Raw genomic sequence first — 17,876 nt, 5'->3', positions numbered from 1 at the left:
ATTCTTTGTCATTTTTTCTAATAATGCGCCAAACCATTTTTGATAACTATTGTTTATATTTTGGGATGCTACTTGTGTAGAACATTTATATGTTACCTGCTGCCCTGCAATGTAGGGGCCGAGAAGCACGTCAAGCCACAATTTCTGGCTTTTTTCCCTCGGCCCTCACCATGTACCATGGGAAAATAAATTGAAAATTGAATTCTATGAAAATATTGCACTCATAAACGGTTTCGCGCTCAAAAGCGCTTTTGTCCAGAATTGTGGGGTATGTGAGCGCGCAGTTCGAAAGCAAATATTAACCATCATGTATGCATTTACACGGCTGCTTCTTTTCATTTACTTTTAATTGGTTTTAGGTCTGGCAAAGCAGAGCTGGACCGGGCTTCTTCTTACTTTTATATTTTTTTCTTATTCTCCGAAAGCGCTGCGTAATAAAAATGAAGTTACTCACCAGCGTGTGGACCACTCGCAGGGGGGGTCGGAGGTAGTTCATCTCGAAGTATCGGGTGTACTCGCACTTCTCCCTCGCAACGTCCACAGGCATCCAGGCGACATCCTGGGCAGTGGCAACAGTTTCGTCAATGCTGTGACAGCGGAGCTGGTGGTTTTTACCGATCACTCGCGAGAAAATTTAGAAAGTCAAAGAAAGTATTGTTGCGAAAGCAACACTAATCCCACCGTTCAGCCTCTTCAGCGTGGCCGCACTTTCGCCGTGGCGGCGACTCCACGATTGACCTTGAGCCGTCGCCTAGCAACGGCAGCAGCTGCCGCCGCCGCGCTTCGCCAGATGGCGCCGCCGTCGCCGGCGCTCGCTTCGCCAGTTGTGCGTAGTAACCAATGCTTAACTATGTGCCATTCTTCGTCTATAATCAATAGAGCTTAGCCAAAACGCCTAAACGCCTAACCACAAGCGAATCCTAAGCGTAGCCAGGCAGCCGTTGCCTTCGCTACACAACCAGGTTTAACCAGAACTAAATCACTGCCATTTTTTTTCTGCTTTTTACTTGCCCTGGTCAATGCACTCTGTAATAGGTGAAAGTTTCGGGGAATGGTAAGGGCCCAACATGAACTGAACATGAACTGATGGGCACGTTGGTCAGACATGATTTGTAGGGCAACGTAGTGTAATGCACACGTGATTTGTAGTGATCTTTAATGTAGTGTGTGGTGCCTTCTCTTCCTGCGGCCTCGTGCCGTTGCGCTGTTGCACAATAAATCAGGTAAGGGCCCAGTCGACACAGCTTTACTCCTTCCTCCGACAGTTTTGGTGGAAACTTTTTTTCCACTGCATCTGCGCCTACAGTAAGTCGTAGTCAAGAAAGCGTTATCTACCAATGCGACATCAAGCTCTCAATGAGCACCTGATGCCAAGGAAATAAACTTCCATTTATATTTCGTCCAATAAGACGGCATCATGATGGCTGACGTACAGCGCTGGACATGAGCATAGACATGAAAAGAACTTGGTGACTACGGAGCTGAATAACAACTCCAGGCTGCTAGGCAGAGCTAGAGCTGTTTGATCCTTGCCAAGCCCAGCTATTCTGGACAAGAACAAGAGCCACCAGTCGGCCGGCAGTACTGAACACCACGTCACTGAATGGGGAGTCTTTAAGTTTTAATTAATTTATTTATTTGTGGCTAACAGGCCCTGAAGAGTATTGGGTGAGGAGGGCATAAGAAAGGAATACACAGAAATTATAAACCACAATAACGGTACAATGGACGCGGTACAAGGCAAATAGACGAAAGGAACGCAAAGTTGATACAAAACAGAGTTAAAATAAGATTAAACACAAAAATAGAAACTAAAACTGTGAGAAAACTGAAGAATTTTTACTGTCGATCGCCATGGCACGCATGGTGGCAGCCGCACAAACTAAAAGCTTTTGTCCAGATTTGCTGGGCTCGTTTGTCCGTGTTGATGATTTGAGATCTAAGCCATTATGTAGACCGGCCAACTCGCCCAGTAGTCTAATATAGTGAATACCGTACCACATGTTGTGCTTAACATTCCTAAGGTGTCGGTTGGGCTACGAGGGACGCCGTAGTTGGGTAAGGCCCCTGTTCAAATTCGACCGCCTAGAACACTCTAACGTGCACTCACACCTCAGAACAGAGTGCTCGGTTGTTTTTGCGTTTCCTCTCCACCGAAAAAAAAATGGCCATGCGGCTCGGATTCTACCCCGTAACCTCGTGCTTAGTAGCTATAACAGCACAGCCACTAAGCCACCACGCGGCGGGTAACGCAAAGAGATAAAATTTGACATACGTTCATGGCAAGATCTTAGCACGGCCTGTAAAGTACATTTCTAGCCAAACTTGTATTCACATCTATGCTGTTTCAAACATTTGCTCTCTTGGCTCCTTCAATATTTTTTTTTTGGTGATATCGTAGTCGCAAGCTCTTCCCCGACTAACGGTGTCGCCATCTTGTGTCCTAGCCAATACCTCTGGAATTATTGAGCTCCCCATTAAAAGTATTATCCACATTTGGTGCCATAGCGGGTGTTCCCAGAAATCGGTTTTTATCCAGCCATGTGACCAAGGCAGGCCTGATCTTATCGGGTCTGAATGCTAGGGGCTCTGAATATGGAGACGCGGTTCCTCTTTCGAACGCAGGAAAGCTGGTGATCAAAGCACCTTTTTTTTTTTTCACACCAGATTTGTTTTCCACACCAACATTCTGTGTTCTTAATAATACCTTCAAAACGGAGGTTTCTTATATATATTTTTTTTGCGGAAATTTTCTCTAAAATGTATCCGAACTTCCGAATCCTTTATAATTTCAACAAAAAAAATGCTTGTCTTGTGGTCATTGGGGATCTGAACATTTACGAGCTTAAATTTTCGTTGTGACGATAGCTTTATGTCAAAAATTGCATAATCACATTTCGTTACGGTGACAAGGTCGCGGGTTCAATTCGGGCCGCGGCAGCCGTATCTCGAAGGAGGAGAAGTAAAAAATCACCCAAGTGATGTGCAATATGAGCGCACGTTAAAAAACAAAGGTGGTAGAATTTAATCCGGAGCCCTCCACTACGGCTTCATGGCTATGGAGGCCAATGTGTCTCTTCGGGACGTTAAACCTCACAAAAAACACACTTCCATTAAGGTGGGACTGACTCTCTTGCAACGGTAGAAGTCGAGCAAAACTACAAGGCAATGCTGTCGTGGCGACAACAAGCCAAGTGTTATTTTTTTTCCTCTTTCGGGGCAGATTCTGTCGTCGTTTTAACTAGGAACGACAGGACGGAACAGACATATCAGTACAGATGAAGTCGTATCTCCCACTTTATGCACCATTGCTTCCTGCACTGGAAAGATACTATTATTTCTCTTCGTTATTGCCTCCTCTCAACAGCCTTGCAATTTTTCCATGGCGTTTACCGATTCACGCACTTGAAAGTTCTATGTTCTACATCCCCGCCTTGGAGTTTTGTAGCTCCTGATATGTACCTTCCCCTTCCTTTATACTGAGCATCTATATATTATCGTTAATGACATCTTAGTTGAAATCAAAAGGAAGAAATGGGCTTGGGCAGGGCATGTAATGCGAAGGCAAGATAACCGCTGGTCCTTAAGGGTAACGGAGTGGATTCCAAGAGAGGACAAGCGTAGCAGGGGACGGCCGAAAGTTAGATGGGCGGATGAGATTAAGAAGTTTGCGGGGATACGGCGGCCGCAACCGGCGAAGGACAGGGTTAATTGGAGAGACATGGGGGAGGCCTTCGCCCTGCACTGGGTGTAGTCAGGCTGATGATGATGATGATGATGATGATCTTATCTATAAATCTGGAGCTTCTATTGAAATGATACTACACTCTAAACATAAAGGAGTAAAGAGGGACTGAGCTGGCCTCTAATGCTTTTCTTTTTATAAAAAGGAGTGTGCTAGAGGACAGTTCACTCCTTTCTTACTGCCATATAGGCGTATCAGTGTCTAGAGTGTAGCAAAGTGCAATAAATGAAGGGAAAAACGCCTGCATGTTTCAGTGTAGAAGCCAGAGAAAAGCCGGAGAAAAAGGGAGCCGCCATTGGCTGACGCACCACACGGTAGTTTCCGTGGCTAAGCAAAGGCACCAAGTGGTTTCCCTCTTCCATCGTGGGTGGCGGCACCCGAGGCATCGACGCGTGCAGTCCAGTTGCCCACAGAGGCGGCATGGCGGGCCTACCCACCACGTCCAGGTACTGGCGAACCACGTCTGCCGGGGTGGGACCCCCGAACACGAACACGTCCACCTGACTGCCCAGCGACCGAAACGTCAGCGCCGGCGTGCTGTGGCCCAACACCTCTGCAAGGACGCCGGTGCCAGGAGCCCCAATGTGACAACGAATTCACGAAGGGTCTTTGTCGAAAGTTAATTCGAATCAGTTATCCCTCAGGCAAAAAGTAATTACACTACCAATTTCCCATTGATACACAAGAAATTAAAAACAAATATTTTCCAGTGTTTTCCTTGGTTTATATCTCTGTTCGCTTCCCAGAAAAAAAGAAAATAACACCAGTCATGTGCTGGACAGTATCTTCATTTGTGTCCAGTGATGCTTTTCAGCCGCGATATGTATACCAACTCGGGAAACAAAACCTTTGCAGGCATCATTTTTTCGTTCTTCAGAAACAAAGGGTTTTACCATGGAACATAAACTACTGATGACTGCAATTAATACAGTAACTACACCACTTTCTTTAGTACTGCTATACCAACTGGTGCTAGCAAAAGTGTCTTTCCTATTGCCTTCTGAAAGCGAATCTGCAATTTTGGACCAATTTACTCCCAACACAAAAGTAACTGTTTCTTGAATAATATCATGTGGGATGTGCAATAGACCGCTTCTAGTTCCGCAATGTTTCACATCCCGAACAACATCGGGACCAACGCTCAAGGCCGACGATACTAGTAACGCCCTCAGCGGCCAACGTGCTCACCGTATATAGATAGCGCTGGTGCGAAAGTATACTCCGAAGCGGCTTCCCATTCGGTCGAATCACATGTAGAAAGAGTTACCTTTGAGGTAAAAAGTGATTACAAGGCTAATTTCCCACTGATCACACGGCAATCATGTCCAACATTCTGGAACAAAAAATTTGAAAACTAGAAAAGTGTAAAACACTGTTATGGAAATATTGAAGGCAATGGTGCATTCTTCTGATATATAGCTAAACCTTTCTTTTAAAATATTTCTATCAATCGCATCGAACAATTAATACTGCCATAGAAAACCAGTTGGGAATGCTTTCGACGATAGCAAATACGCTAACAGAAAAAAAATACAAGACTGCCGTCGGGTGAATAGCGGATATATTGACTGTTGGAGTGAAATCTTACATTATATGAAAAAATTGCGTTCATAAACGGTCTCCTGCTCAAAAATGCTTTTGTCCGGAATTGTTGGGTATGTTAAAAACCCTCCCCTGTGCTTTCCTTGGTTTATATGCCTGTTCACTTTCTACAAGAAGAGAAAATAATGCTGTTGTGTCCCCTTATTGCTTTTGTGTGTGTGCGCCCCCTCCTAACGACCACTCGCATTCCCCTCCTAACGACAGTTCGCATCCTCCTCCTAACGACCACTCAATCCTCCTCCTAACGACCACTCAATCCTCCTCCTAACGACACTTGGCCCTCGTCGCACGCTGTCACCAGATGCCCCCCCACGGTGCGCCCCCGCACCCTCCTCCTGTTCTGGGAAGCCACTCCCTCCCGTGGACGCTTCTCAGCTCCCTCCTTTCTTCGGGCGGCCAGTTCGGCTCCTGCCTCGGTCGACGCTGGTCGCACCCTCATCGGCTTTAAATAAACGAAGTCTTAAAGTACCGTGTGCGTCTTTCGCTGCATTCAACACAGCGACCGGACACGACAAATGCCAATCATGAGCTCGACTGTTTCTTCATTTGTGCCCTTCCGCCATGCGTTTTGGAGGCCGATATGTATCAAATGGGGCAAACAAAACCGGAACAAATGCTTTATCATGTAACACAAATTCCTGGTAACTGCAAAATAATGTCGTGACTACACAACTTTCTTTATTACTGTTATAACGACTACTAAAAGTATTCTTCCTACTGCCTTCTGAAAGCGAATCAGCAATTTCGGACCAATTTACTCGCAACGCAAAAGTAACTGTTTCTTGAAAAATATCCCGAGGGATGTGCGATAGCCCACTTCTGGTACCGTAGTATTTCACATCCCGAACCACGCCGGGACCAACGCTCAAGGCCGACGATACTAGTAGCGCCCTCTGCGGCCAATGTGCTCACCATATATAGCGCTGGTGCGAAAGTATACTCCGAAGCTGCTTCCCATTCGGTCGAATCCCATGTAGAAAGGGTGGCTGCCATGGAAGAGGGAACTGGTGTCGTTCTGCGGCAGAGTTTCAAAATGCATTGCATCATTATGCACAGGTACGGAAGAGACGCGGGCTGGTTCAATAGACACTGCGCTGGCAGCATGTCGACCTGACTGCTACAGAAGTAGCTGTATCCATTATAAATAATGTTGCTCAGCCTACGCCTCAAAGGATACAAGTAGAAACATTACTATCACAGTGACGCAGTGGTTAAATGATGCACCACTGCACTGGCAGGCGGCGGTTTCTATCACAGCCAACGGTAGAGAATGTGCCACCCATGTTGCTCTTCCCGAGCACCCTCTTAAGCAGTTGCTAGGCAACGGTGACTCAAGGTCGTTTGGTAGACGCACCGCCACGAGCATACGCGATGAGCCGAGCTGGGCTCCAGTTGTGTTGCTTTCGCAATAAAAAAATTTAGGGGAGTCATGATTACAGTACGTGTTGAACGTGTGATAGCATTAAAGTATCGACGCCACTCGACCTGCAACTCCTGCTTCGTCATTGCTGCTCGCCGTATACGCGGATCCTGCGCAGCCGCTTATACTCCATCTTCAGCTACATACTTCCGGGTGACCTTCTTCACTCGCGAGCCACAAACACGTGACATTGTTTGTGTCTCTATTCCAACCGGATACGCAGAGCTGTCCAGACATCTGCACACAACTAAGCCGACCTACGCAAATTACGCCGAGCCCGCCACCACGCTCGGCCATGACAGCATGCCATCGCACTTGCCAACTACCACCACCTGCCATCTGGCCGCGGACCGACCAACTCGGCCATATCACGTAGTCACGTGACGTCACGCATCCCGCCAACCAATCAGCGCTAAGCCGTGTCACGTGGTCCTATGACGTCTCGCAGTCGTCGACTAAACAGCGAATTTTATGACAGACGACGCCGAACGTCGCCGGGTTTTTTCGCTGATGACGTTTTAATGCTATCGAATTAATAGCTTATTAGAATTTATCTCTCCAGCACATCAAAGTGTGATAGTAGCGTCCTCGCATTCAAAATATAGAGTTGACAGCGTGAGGCTGCATTATGAATACGTTCAGTACGCGCAAGACTATTATGCACACCATGCGATGATCCGCCCAAACAGTGAAACTGTGCTGACTGACTAGTGTGACTCATAAACATTGCCTTCTAGAATCTTTTGCGCGCCTTTTGGTAGAGCTCATTGAGAAGGTGCTGCAAAGGGTTGCGACTTTTGCAATTTTTTTAGTAAACGGACACTAAGAGAAACAATTCATCCATTTACGTTCTTAGTAAATACCGATTTTTTTTTGCTCTTCCTCGGTACTTTAACCTTCGTAAGGCAGCAACAAAGAAGTCAATAATCACAGAGAATATTTTAAAATTTTCCCGCTGCTCGATTCGAACTCATGACGTCCACATGTACTGCTTGTCACCGTTTTGAATGGAATGGCGGGGCAGCATTCGACGTCGATTCACGCAGTTTACATGCGAAATCGGTCAGTGACGGCAAAACCTGTACCAGGTTTTTTGCTCTTTTCTAGCTTATAAGAGCTCCGTTTCCGATGAGAGTGGTCCCTTTGTCGTCAGAATCACGCAGTCTATCTACTCAGGCGAACTTCAATGGCCCGTTAAGGAAATTAAATCACTTTATGGCATTAAGGCGCTTCTGATCATGCCATTTGCGGAATAGCGGATGTACCGAAATGTAAGGCTAACATCTGGCCAGGAATTTTATAATTAAGCTGGCTGTCGTGCCGCTTTCGCAATTCAGGGGAATGCATCTGTGCTACTAAAGACAAATTTATGCTCGGGATGGAAGCGCTTCAATGAACCACTAATAGTGCACTGTGCATCTATGGATATGTTTTATGGATAGTGAGGCAAAGTTCACACATGAGCATTGAAGAAAAGTAAAGCAAGGCTAAATTACTGGCAGCGAAAAAGTAATCCGGCCCAAGAGAGTGTAGCTCAAAAAAAAAAAAACACCATGAATAAAGGGCAGAGACACACACCTCAAGTGCACTGTTCTTTACCCGTCGTGTTTTCTGAGCTGCACTCCCATGTTAGACATCACCGATACCGGCTTGCCCATGTTTCCACCCTTGTCAGTGTGTAAAAATAGAATGAAAATATTGCACGCGCCGACATAAAAAGTGGGAAGCTCAGAACATAGGATAAAATCAGCCTGGAATGGCAAACCACAGAAGAGCACTTTTTGGTTCTTTCAAGTAGGAAATAAGCAGATTTGAATACTTAGGCACAATTATAAACTAATTCGACGCTTACATTTACAAGCCAATGTCGCTCGAGTACTGGTCCAGCCCCAGATTCAAAGGGAGCGACGATAAAAATTCGTCCATCCATGCTCCACCAAGTAAGCCGCAAGCAATCTTGGTTCCAAGTTTTCGTAACCGATATAATCGAGCACCTTTGGCTTCCCTGCATTTCTCAAAACAATGAGGAGTAGGGAGGACAGCACTTTTACTGTTTGCATAAATTTAGAATGTAGTAGGTCACAATGGGTGGAACCCTTCGTCGAGGATTTCATTCGAAGCTGCAGCGGCCTTGTTCCGTGCAATCAGGTTCCGTTGATCCTCAAGGCAAGATGAGCAGTACCTGCTCCTATTGCTCCTTAGTGGATTGGATAATCGTAGCAGTTGCCTCATTTTGTTAACATCTCCGTACCATGTGGTAAGTGTTCGGTATTTTCTCGCAGAATAGGCGTTTATTAAGGCGACAGCCTTAAATGGCTCGTACTGCCGTCCGTTAAGAAAGCGTGTCACACGCGCTAACTCGGGAACTAAAAAGACAGAAGAAAACCAATGGTTGCTTCCGATAGAGGAGGAAAAAATGAACCTAGCAGGCCATGTCTGATGACTGTAGATTAATTAGTTGATTAATTATCGGCAAAAATCTCTAAATTGCGTCAAAATAACGCGGACGTCCATATAGCCACAAGAACAGTGTGACGTCACATCCACCGGAAGTCATCATGGCATAGTGAAAATTGTCACAGAATGGTCGGAAAAACGTCGGATTTGTGTCAAATCGACAGAAAAATGTGTAATTAAGCGTAATTAACACTTAAGCTCCCCGAAAGATGAATAATTTGGGTGTCGACATAGCAGACACGTACAAGCGCTAAAAAACACGGACAGAGAAGAGACTTGGACAACACGAGCGCTACGTGTCTGCTATGAACCAACTAGCCCAAAGGTCTGTGCTCCTGTCGACATAGCCACGGGAACGGTGTGACGTCACATCCACCGGAAGTTGTCACGGCATAGTGTCCCCGGCTTTCACCTCTCAACACTTTAGTTGCCAAAGTGTCCTGGCCATTTTTTGCTGTTCAGCGTAGGGTGGATTTTATGTAACACTTTATATAGCGTCATCAGTGACACTCTTGTTGCATCTTCCCCGGTGGAGGGAAGACGATAAGCTTCTATTAGAAACTGGTGAGGTCAGGTGCTATTTGTACCAGGGCGAGGAGGTCCCTGTTGAAGGCCGCATGCGGCTGTGTGATGTTCCGCAAAAGCCTCCTTCTGCCCTCGCCGAAGCCGTACAGGTGCGTGGTAGGTACCAGCGTCACCAGCTGCACCATCCGAGGTGTGTACACCAGCCGAGAGAGGTCCGTCTCGAAGCTGCAAAGACCAGCACCACACTGTGCATATCTACAGGCACAAGCAATATGAATGGGAACAGTGAGTTCCCATTGAAGAACTAAATTTGTATGTACCTCTCCGCAAACTTTAAATGCGTCAAATAGTTCACGCATCCGGAAGAAAGGGATTAAAATTACCATGGAGACTGCACCATAGTGATTCAAAACTATCGGAAAATTGGCTATCGATAGTATCGATAGTTTTTTTGGAAACTATCGATAGTGTACAAAAACTATCGATAGTGCAACTATCGATAGACTATCGATAGTATTATCGATAGTCTACAATCTATAGTAATACTATCGATTCTACCATCGATAGTATTACTATCGATAGTAGAATCGATAGTATTACTATCGATAGTGTTGCTATCGATAGTGCTACTAGCGATAGTACCGCTATCGATAGAATGACTATCGATAGTGAAACTGTCGATGGTGAGACTATCGATCGTAACAATATTGGTATTATGCATTTGTTGGCCAGCGATATAACCAAAACATTTGCGATACCTGATTGGTTTGACGGTCTCATGAGGCTTAATGTCCCAAAGAGACTCAAGCTATGAGGGATGCCGTAATAGAGGTCTCCGGGTAAATTTCGACCAGCTGTGGTTCTTTGACGTTCTTTTTATCGATAGCGCGCTATCGATAGTACTATCGGTAGTCTTTTTTACCATGGATAGTTCCGTGGTGACTCAACTATCGATAGTACTATCGATAGTTTTGCATCACTACTGCACCATCCAATAACCTTTAAAAAACTCGGTATGGCATTCTGCGACTCTGTTGAGGCTAATTCAGCAGCTCAAGACGTATAGTTGAGAAATACCTTAAAACTGACTATGTTTTTTGGCAAGCGATTCGAACTCGTGATGTTCACGATGACAAGGCTATTATGGACTGTGTGATGGCTAACCCCCTCTTTCACCAGGTTTTGGGCCTCCTGGGGAGTGCACGAAAAATTGTATGCTTCCCAAAAAACTGGTTCAAAGCAAACGCATGCCAGCGACGCAGGCTCGATTCGGTTTCACCGGTCGTCAACTGCTCATGCATAGTGGCATGTCTGGGCTTGACTGCTGGCACCATCTGTCGTTGCAGCCTGTCACTAACATTAACTGCGCATGCACAATAGAAGCAGGCGATGTGTTTCCAGTCCAGAAGGAGAGGCACGCATGGTCAAAGTGGTCATTTGAAAAAGGTGGATTGGAAGTCGATGACGTTGTGGTTTAGGTTCACAGACCCACACCTAGAAAGAGAGTATTGACGCAATCACAGCTTGATACTAAATGGGCAGGTGCAGCGATACTTGTACTTCATTCGATGACCTTTTCGACCTTATATAAGCTTCATTTTCACTGAAGGTTGGTTGGTTTGTGGGGTTTAATGTCCCAGAGCGACTCAGGCTATGAGAGACGCCGTAGTGGAGGGCTCCGGAAATTTCGACCACCTGGGGTTCTTTAACGTGCACTGACATACACGGGCCTCTAGAATTTCTCCTCCAAAGAAATTCAACCGCCGTAGCCGGGATCGAACCCGCGTCTTTCGGGTCAGCAGTCGAGCACCATAACCACACTGAGCTACTGCGGCGGCCTCATTTTCACTGAAAGCAGCGCTTTTATGTTAGAACATGTCAATCAGTCGGTGTAAGCCTGCTTCTACAAGTCGTGAGTTTTTTCTTTAATAAGTATAAAAAGATTCTCTCGCACTTGTTCTTAAAGTGTAATCACTGAATGAGTACCTACAAACAGTTCGCTTTCATGCGTCTTTGACCGTTGCGTTCCCAGTTTAAAGCGTGTCTTCTCACATGCACACTGTCTCAGGCGAAATGTAAATGGTGACGTAGAGGTTCATCTAAGTGGATTACAAAAGCTTGCTTTCGCGACCCGTCTTGTAAAGTGCGGCTGTCAAGGAGGAATACGTAGGAGTTTTTCAATGAAAAAAACAGACTTATAATCTGGTTGTGATGGTTGTTGATGAATCATAGTCATATAAATTCATAAATGTACTGATGGAAACAATGTTCAGCGCATTGAGCAGATTTGCTATCAGCTTAAAAAGTTGCATTGAATTTCGTTCAGATTAGACCAAGAACAATTTTTTTCCTCAGTCTCCTCCGTTAAGGAGGAAGAACAAACAGGAGCGGCCACTGACGAATAATATCGTTCTCTTGGTGGGCTCCTGTATTTCTCCGTTTTATGCTTTATGTACAGCGGATAATTAGCGCACCTTGTGCCAAGTCGACTCGTGGATTTAAAATTCATTTCTTTCTTGTTTTAAACTGCGCGCTCTTCAAGCCACTCAAGCCAGAACTCTGAGACAAGATTGTGGGGCGTGGGCAATAGTACAGAGGAGCGAAAATTTTTAAATTTACATATGAGCAACAGGTATACACCACGCATGTTGTTCACACGGTATAAAAGATTGGCTGTGGCTTAGCTAAGGTTAGGCCTGGATAAGCGAAAAGCTCTCGCTACTTTTCAGCCAATTCCCAAGCTACCACTTCTGGGTCGGTGTTTCTGCACCGTCCGACTGTTGCTTCTTCTCCTTCCATGGTGAGTTTCTGCACCTGTTCAATGGGCAAGCGCGCCTTATATACCCCGCCTTTCAAATGTGCACTACGCACGGCTGCGGCGAAAGGTCAAACAGTGGCGAGGATGGCCGTCGCCGCCGCCCACGCGTTCTCGCAACGCATTGCAAAAGAACCTTCTCCTCTTGGGCCGGTGGCGGCGAAGGGTAAAACGGTGGCGAGGAGGAGAAGCGGCGACGCTCAGACGACGGAGTCAGCGCGCGGCGGTGACGACGCCTGCGGCAGCAGCGGCCACCTGCGCTCCGCGTGACGTCGCTCGGTTTCGCGCATGCGCAGCTGTGGCTAAAATTGATCACGGCGCACGCCACACCCGGTGTTGACGAGCCTAGTGAAGCTTTTAGCTTCAAAAGTTCACCAAGGTGGTAGAAGCCACGAACGCGAGTCTAAGGCTTGCAGATGTGCGTGCCTACCTCGGGAGCCCGTAGAGCATAGCAAACTTATCGACGTAGTAATTTCGTGCCAACAGCTCGAGGCTTCCTCTAAGAACTTGCGAGACACAGTCAGCATAGGGTGCACATGTGTCCACAGCTAAGCCCAAACCAGTCGCGCACATCCTAGACGTGAGCCGTATTGCGCTAATCAGTGACAACCGACTCGAGAAACTCAAAACATGGAAGAACATGGTGGGAGCCACGTAGCAACGCTAAAAGATGCGTGACATATTTTACGCAAGAATGTACTGGCGCGAAAGGACGGAAACAAACACATCCAGGACAGGACTCGGTCTCCGTCTTTCCACGCCAGCACGTTTTTGCGCAAATTATGTCACGCTACAACCAACTAGCTGAAACGAAAGTCATGCTAAGAGGTGAGCCTCACAGTATCTGGCCGTCGCTGCGCCTGTAGACGACCACGTCACCCAGCCTTGTGGTGTACACGCCAAGTGCTTGAGACGCAGGCTCCGTCTGCTCGGTAACCGTGGGAACATTGGTGCGGTAAATGTCCTCAGGTGACGTCACCTGCACCGGTAGATCACGTGATTAGTTCCTCGTGACGGCAAAGGCAAATACTCATTCCTTCCGCGAACTATTTCTGGTTAGAATAACCTCACTAACAATGAAGTGTTGAAACCGCCACTGACGTTCTCACAGCATATTACATACTTCTGTAACGTTTGTTGCTGGGCTAGTACAGAGGGCAAAAATCAGTACAGAGAAGTGAACCAAAGACAAATCGCAAAAATACAACATTCCCATTCTGTGATTACCTCTTTTCTTCTATGCTTAGAGACAAAAAAAATGCATTTGAAATGTTATCATCACCGGCATCATCAGGACAAGGCGTCTCCCACTGATCTCCGATTAACCCTGTCCTCTATCAAAGGCCACCTTAGCCCTAAAAGACTCCGTAATCTCCTGTGCACACCTGACTCTTGGCGTCCCTTCTACGTGTGCCAACTCTTCGAATCCACTCATTCTCATAAGAAGCTTTAGCTTATCTTTCATTCGCATTAAATGCCCTCTCTATGCGCATTTATTCTTTTTATTACAGCGGAAGTCATCATCATCATCATCAGCCTGACTACACTCACTGCAGTCCATCGTAAAAAAACCAGCGCTAAAGAACATGGACAGAGGACAAGGTGAAACTGACTGACGGCGCTGATCCTCTGTCCTCTGATCCTTGTCCTCTGTCCGTGTTCTTTAGCGCTGGATTTTTAACGATGGATCACCACCAACTCACCCAATCCTCAGTTCTTTTGTCGACCCACTGCAGGGCAAAGGCCTCTCCCATGTCTTTCCAATCCTCAGTTCTTTTGTCGACCCACTGCAGGGCAAAGGCCTCTCCCATGTCTTTCCAGTTAACCCTGTCCTTCGCCAGTTGGGGCCACCACATACCCGCAAACTTCTTAATCTCATCCGCCCACCTAACTTTCTAGCACCCCCTGCTACGCTTGCCTTCTCTTGGAATCCACTCCGTTACCCTTAAGGACCAGCGGTTATCTTGCCTACGCATTACATGCCCTGCCCAAGCCCATTTCTTCCTCTTGATTTCACTAGGATATCATTAACCCGCGTTTGTTCCCTAACCCACTCCGCCCTCTTCCGATCTCTTAACGTTACACCTATCATTTTTCTTTCCATAGCTCGCTGCGTTGTCCTCAACTTAAGCTTAACCCTCTTCGTTAGCCTCCACGTTTCTGCCCCATAGGTGAGTACCGGTAAGATACAGCGGAGGTTAACCCTCGCTAATATTAGCGTAACCAGCTGCGGCTACAGTGACAGAACGGTTACAACAAAGTGATTTCGCTTCATCTTCCACTTCGCTTATAACGAGGTTTACTGAGCAGAGATTTCCGAGGAAAGGTTGGTACGACGTTCATCTCACCGTTAGCCGGGCGATCTGTGAGGTGTGCAGAGCTACCCTCACGTTGATCTGGGATGCGTCCTCTGAGAGCCCCGAGGGCCGCACCCGGAGCATGTGGAACAGTGACACGCCGCTGGGGGCGTCCTTCCCGTGGGACATCTTCAGTGGCATCCCAGGTTCATGCGCCGAGAGTATAAATTATAGCATTGGAAGCTATGGATACCACTTAATTGCCGACAGTAAAGAACCCGCATGGTTTTATTGTAGACCATGGATTCTGGGCGGCTCGTTACGGGGTAGTTAGTGTGTGGGGTCTAACTCCTCGAAGAAGTATACGGGCTTAGGGCCCCTATAGCGGTGGACTTAAAGCAACTCCTACTGGAGGACATAGAACAACTCATAGTGGAGGACATACAACAACTCATAGTGGAGGACACAGAACAACTCATGCCCATCAATTGTGGAGAAAAACATTTTTGAGAGAGAAACTGTTTATGAACGCCGTTTTTTGTTATGGTGTAAGATTTTCCTATTACGATCAATATATCCGCGGAGCACCCGACGGCAGTCTTGTATTTTTTTCTATTAACATTTTTGTTGTCGTCAAAAGCGTTCTCCATTGGTTTTCTACGGCAGTCTTAACTTTTCAATGCGATCGATGGAAGTTCCTTAAAAGAAAAAGATTTTGCTACACATCAGAAGAATGGAGCATTACCTTCAATATTTTCGTAAGACTATCTTACAATTTCAGAGTTTTTTTAAATTTTTGCCCGAGAATGTTGGACATTTGGGTTCTTTAACATGGGGTGGAATCGTATAGCGGTACCTTACACGTTGCCCAATCCATACATGTTGCTTCCCGCGCGCACCTGGTGTCCATGTTTATTCACTGGATTCGGGCTAGCAGTACTATTAATCTGATTGCAGGTAATGATCTTTTCCAAACAATAGACGTACCTGCACCTCTATTTTCCCCCCTCCCGACAGATCCACCACTAGCCAGTCGGCTGTCAGTCTATTTTACAAGCATATAACTTCTAGTACTCCTAGTACTTCCGATGTCACTTATTCTCGCCGCGCTGCGCGCCTACCGTACTGAAACGCTCGATATATGACCCGCTCATACGGAGTTATGGGAATATGGTGTCCACATATGGAATGAGATATAGAAAAGTATTCGTCCTCCATACGCTTTCCGTATCGTGTCCATAAACGTTCAGTATTTCAGCTGCGTCATAACAAACTCAGTATCAACAACAAAGCGTGCATATTTAACCATACTATGCAGAAAGTCGTCCCAATAACCCCGTATCTAGACCGCAACACCAGCACGATTCATAATGCAATTGCCGTATCATTTCTGTACACTAACATAAGAAGTTTACTACCCAAGCTTGACACACTTCGTAGCCTAATCGGCACGACGGAAAGCAATCTTATCATATTAACTTAAACATGGCTAAACTCAACCTTCCACGGCACAGAAATTCTTTCATTTCTTCCTGAATTTAATATCTTCCGGCGTGATCGCGAAAATAGGCGCGGCGGTGGTGTACTCATAGCTACCCACCACTCCCTCCACTGCACTCTAATTAACATCACTTCTTCTTTAGAAGCCGTGTTTGTAATATGCAACATCTGATACCCACCCATTATTATCGGAACCTTCTATCGAGCCCCAGACGCAGATCCCTCGTTTTCTGAACACTTCTACAACGCCGTTCACTTTTTAACATCGTCATACCGCCAAGCCTCCATTTTCTTGTTTATTGATTTTAACTTTCCTGCCATCACATGGTCTGACGTCACATTAACAACAGCTAAAAATAACGCCGAAAGCGATTTCGTCAATGCATGCCTTACATTCGGGTTATCCCAGCTTGTTTCCATCCCTACTAGAGAAGATAACCATTCCGCGAACATACTAGACTTAGTGCTTACTTCTCACCCCGACAACATATCTTCCCTTACGTATCTACGTGGCATTAGTGATCATAAAATAATGCAAGCCTCGATCTACTGCCAGCTACCTCATACCAAAAATGCTAAGAAGCAACTGACACTTTATCATAAAGGGGATTACGCAAAATTAAATGATAAATTATCTGAGTTTAGCACGTCGTATCTAACAGATTTCACCACTCGTTCTATTGAAACCAACTGGTCGCTTTTCAAACACAAAATGCACGAACTCATCGATGCACACGTTCCCACTATAACCGTAACCGAAAGATCAATGTCCCCCTGGTTCAACACTACATTAAAGCGCCTAAGCAACAAAAAGAAAAGACAATATCGAACAGCTAAACGCTTAAACACCCCTTCCGCTTGGGGAAAATACTACACCACTGACAAAACACTTCAATCACTGATCACTGAACTAAGCGCGCCTTCTATTCAAATACATTGCCTAATATGCTACTCACAAATCCTAGACAAATCTGGAAAATTATTAACCCAACACAATCCAATCCCTTATCTCTTCTTGACGAACACAACAATCCTATTCCTGATCCGGCAGTGCCTCAAGCTCTAAATTCCGTATTTTCATCCGTATTTACTAATGAGCCTGATGGTAACCTCCCGGATTTCCCGCAATACAATCACCCAGTCATGCCTGCCATTACCTTTGACGCTATTGGCATCGAGAATTTAATAGACAACCTTAAGGTCTCATCCTCAGCCGGTGTTGACGGGATCAACTCCAAACTACTCAAGAACACAAAAAATATCACAAGCCTAATACTCTCGTACATATTTCAGCAATCATTATCATCTGGAGTGGTGCCACAGGACTGGAAGGTAGGCAAGGTGATTCCAGTACCAAAAAAAGGTTTGCCATCTTCATGCAAGAGCTATCGTCCCATATCCCTCACAAGCATTTGTTCGAAGTTAATGGAACATGTAATTTACTCTCACATCGTCAATTTCCTTATATCAGTAAATTTCTTTCATCCGTGTCAGCACGGTTTCCGAAAAGGTATG

The 17,876-nt window shown here is 45.9% G+C and overlaps 1 protein-coding gene across 1 annotated transcript in view; it reads right to left on the bottom strand.

Annotated features, from left to right (window-relative positions):
- Window positions 1–17,876, bottom strand: part of LOC149347952 (lysosomal alpha-glucosidase-like) — a 53,698-nt gene that overhangs the window by 33,263 nt on the left and 2,559 nt on the right. The window contains exons 2-7 of the mRNA XM_089541656.1: window positions 14,913–15,050; window positions 13,404–13,543; window positions 9,812–9,974; window positions 6,260–6,362; window positions 4,054–4,298; window positions 455–559 (exon numbers count right to left, since the gene is read on the bottom strand). Of these exons, the coding sequence (XP_089397782.1) occupies window positions 455–559; window positions 4,054–4,298; window positions 6,260–6,362; window positions 9,812–9,974; window positions 13,404–13,543; window positions 14,913–15,050 (894 nt within the window). The remainder of the gene's footprint in view (window positions 1–454; window positions 560–4,053; window positions 4,299–6,259; window positions 6,363–9,811; window positions 9,975–13,403; window positions 13,544–14,912; window positions 15,051–17,876) is intronic.

The sequence above is a fragment of the Amblyomma mixtum genome, chromosome 4 (assembly GCF_055824585.1).
Source record: "Amblyomma mixtum isolate Tamu chromosome 4, ASM5582458v1, whole genome shotgun sequence".
Classification (NCBI taxonomy): Eukaryota; Metazoa; Arthropoda; class Arachnida; order Ixodida; family Ixodidae; genus Amblyomma; species Amblyomma mixtum.
Note: the sequence above shows the minus strand (reverse complement) of the source record. Positions and strands in the feature narration are given on the sequence as shown.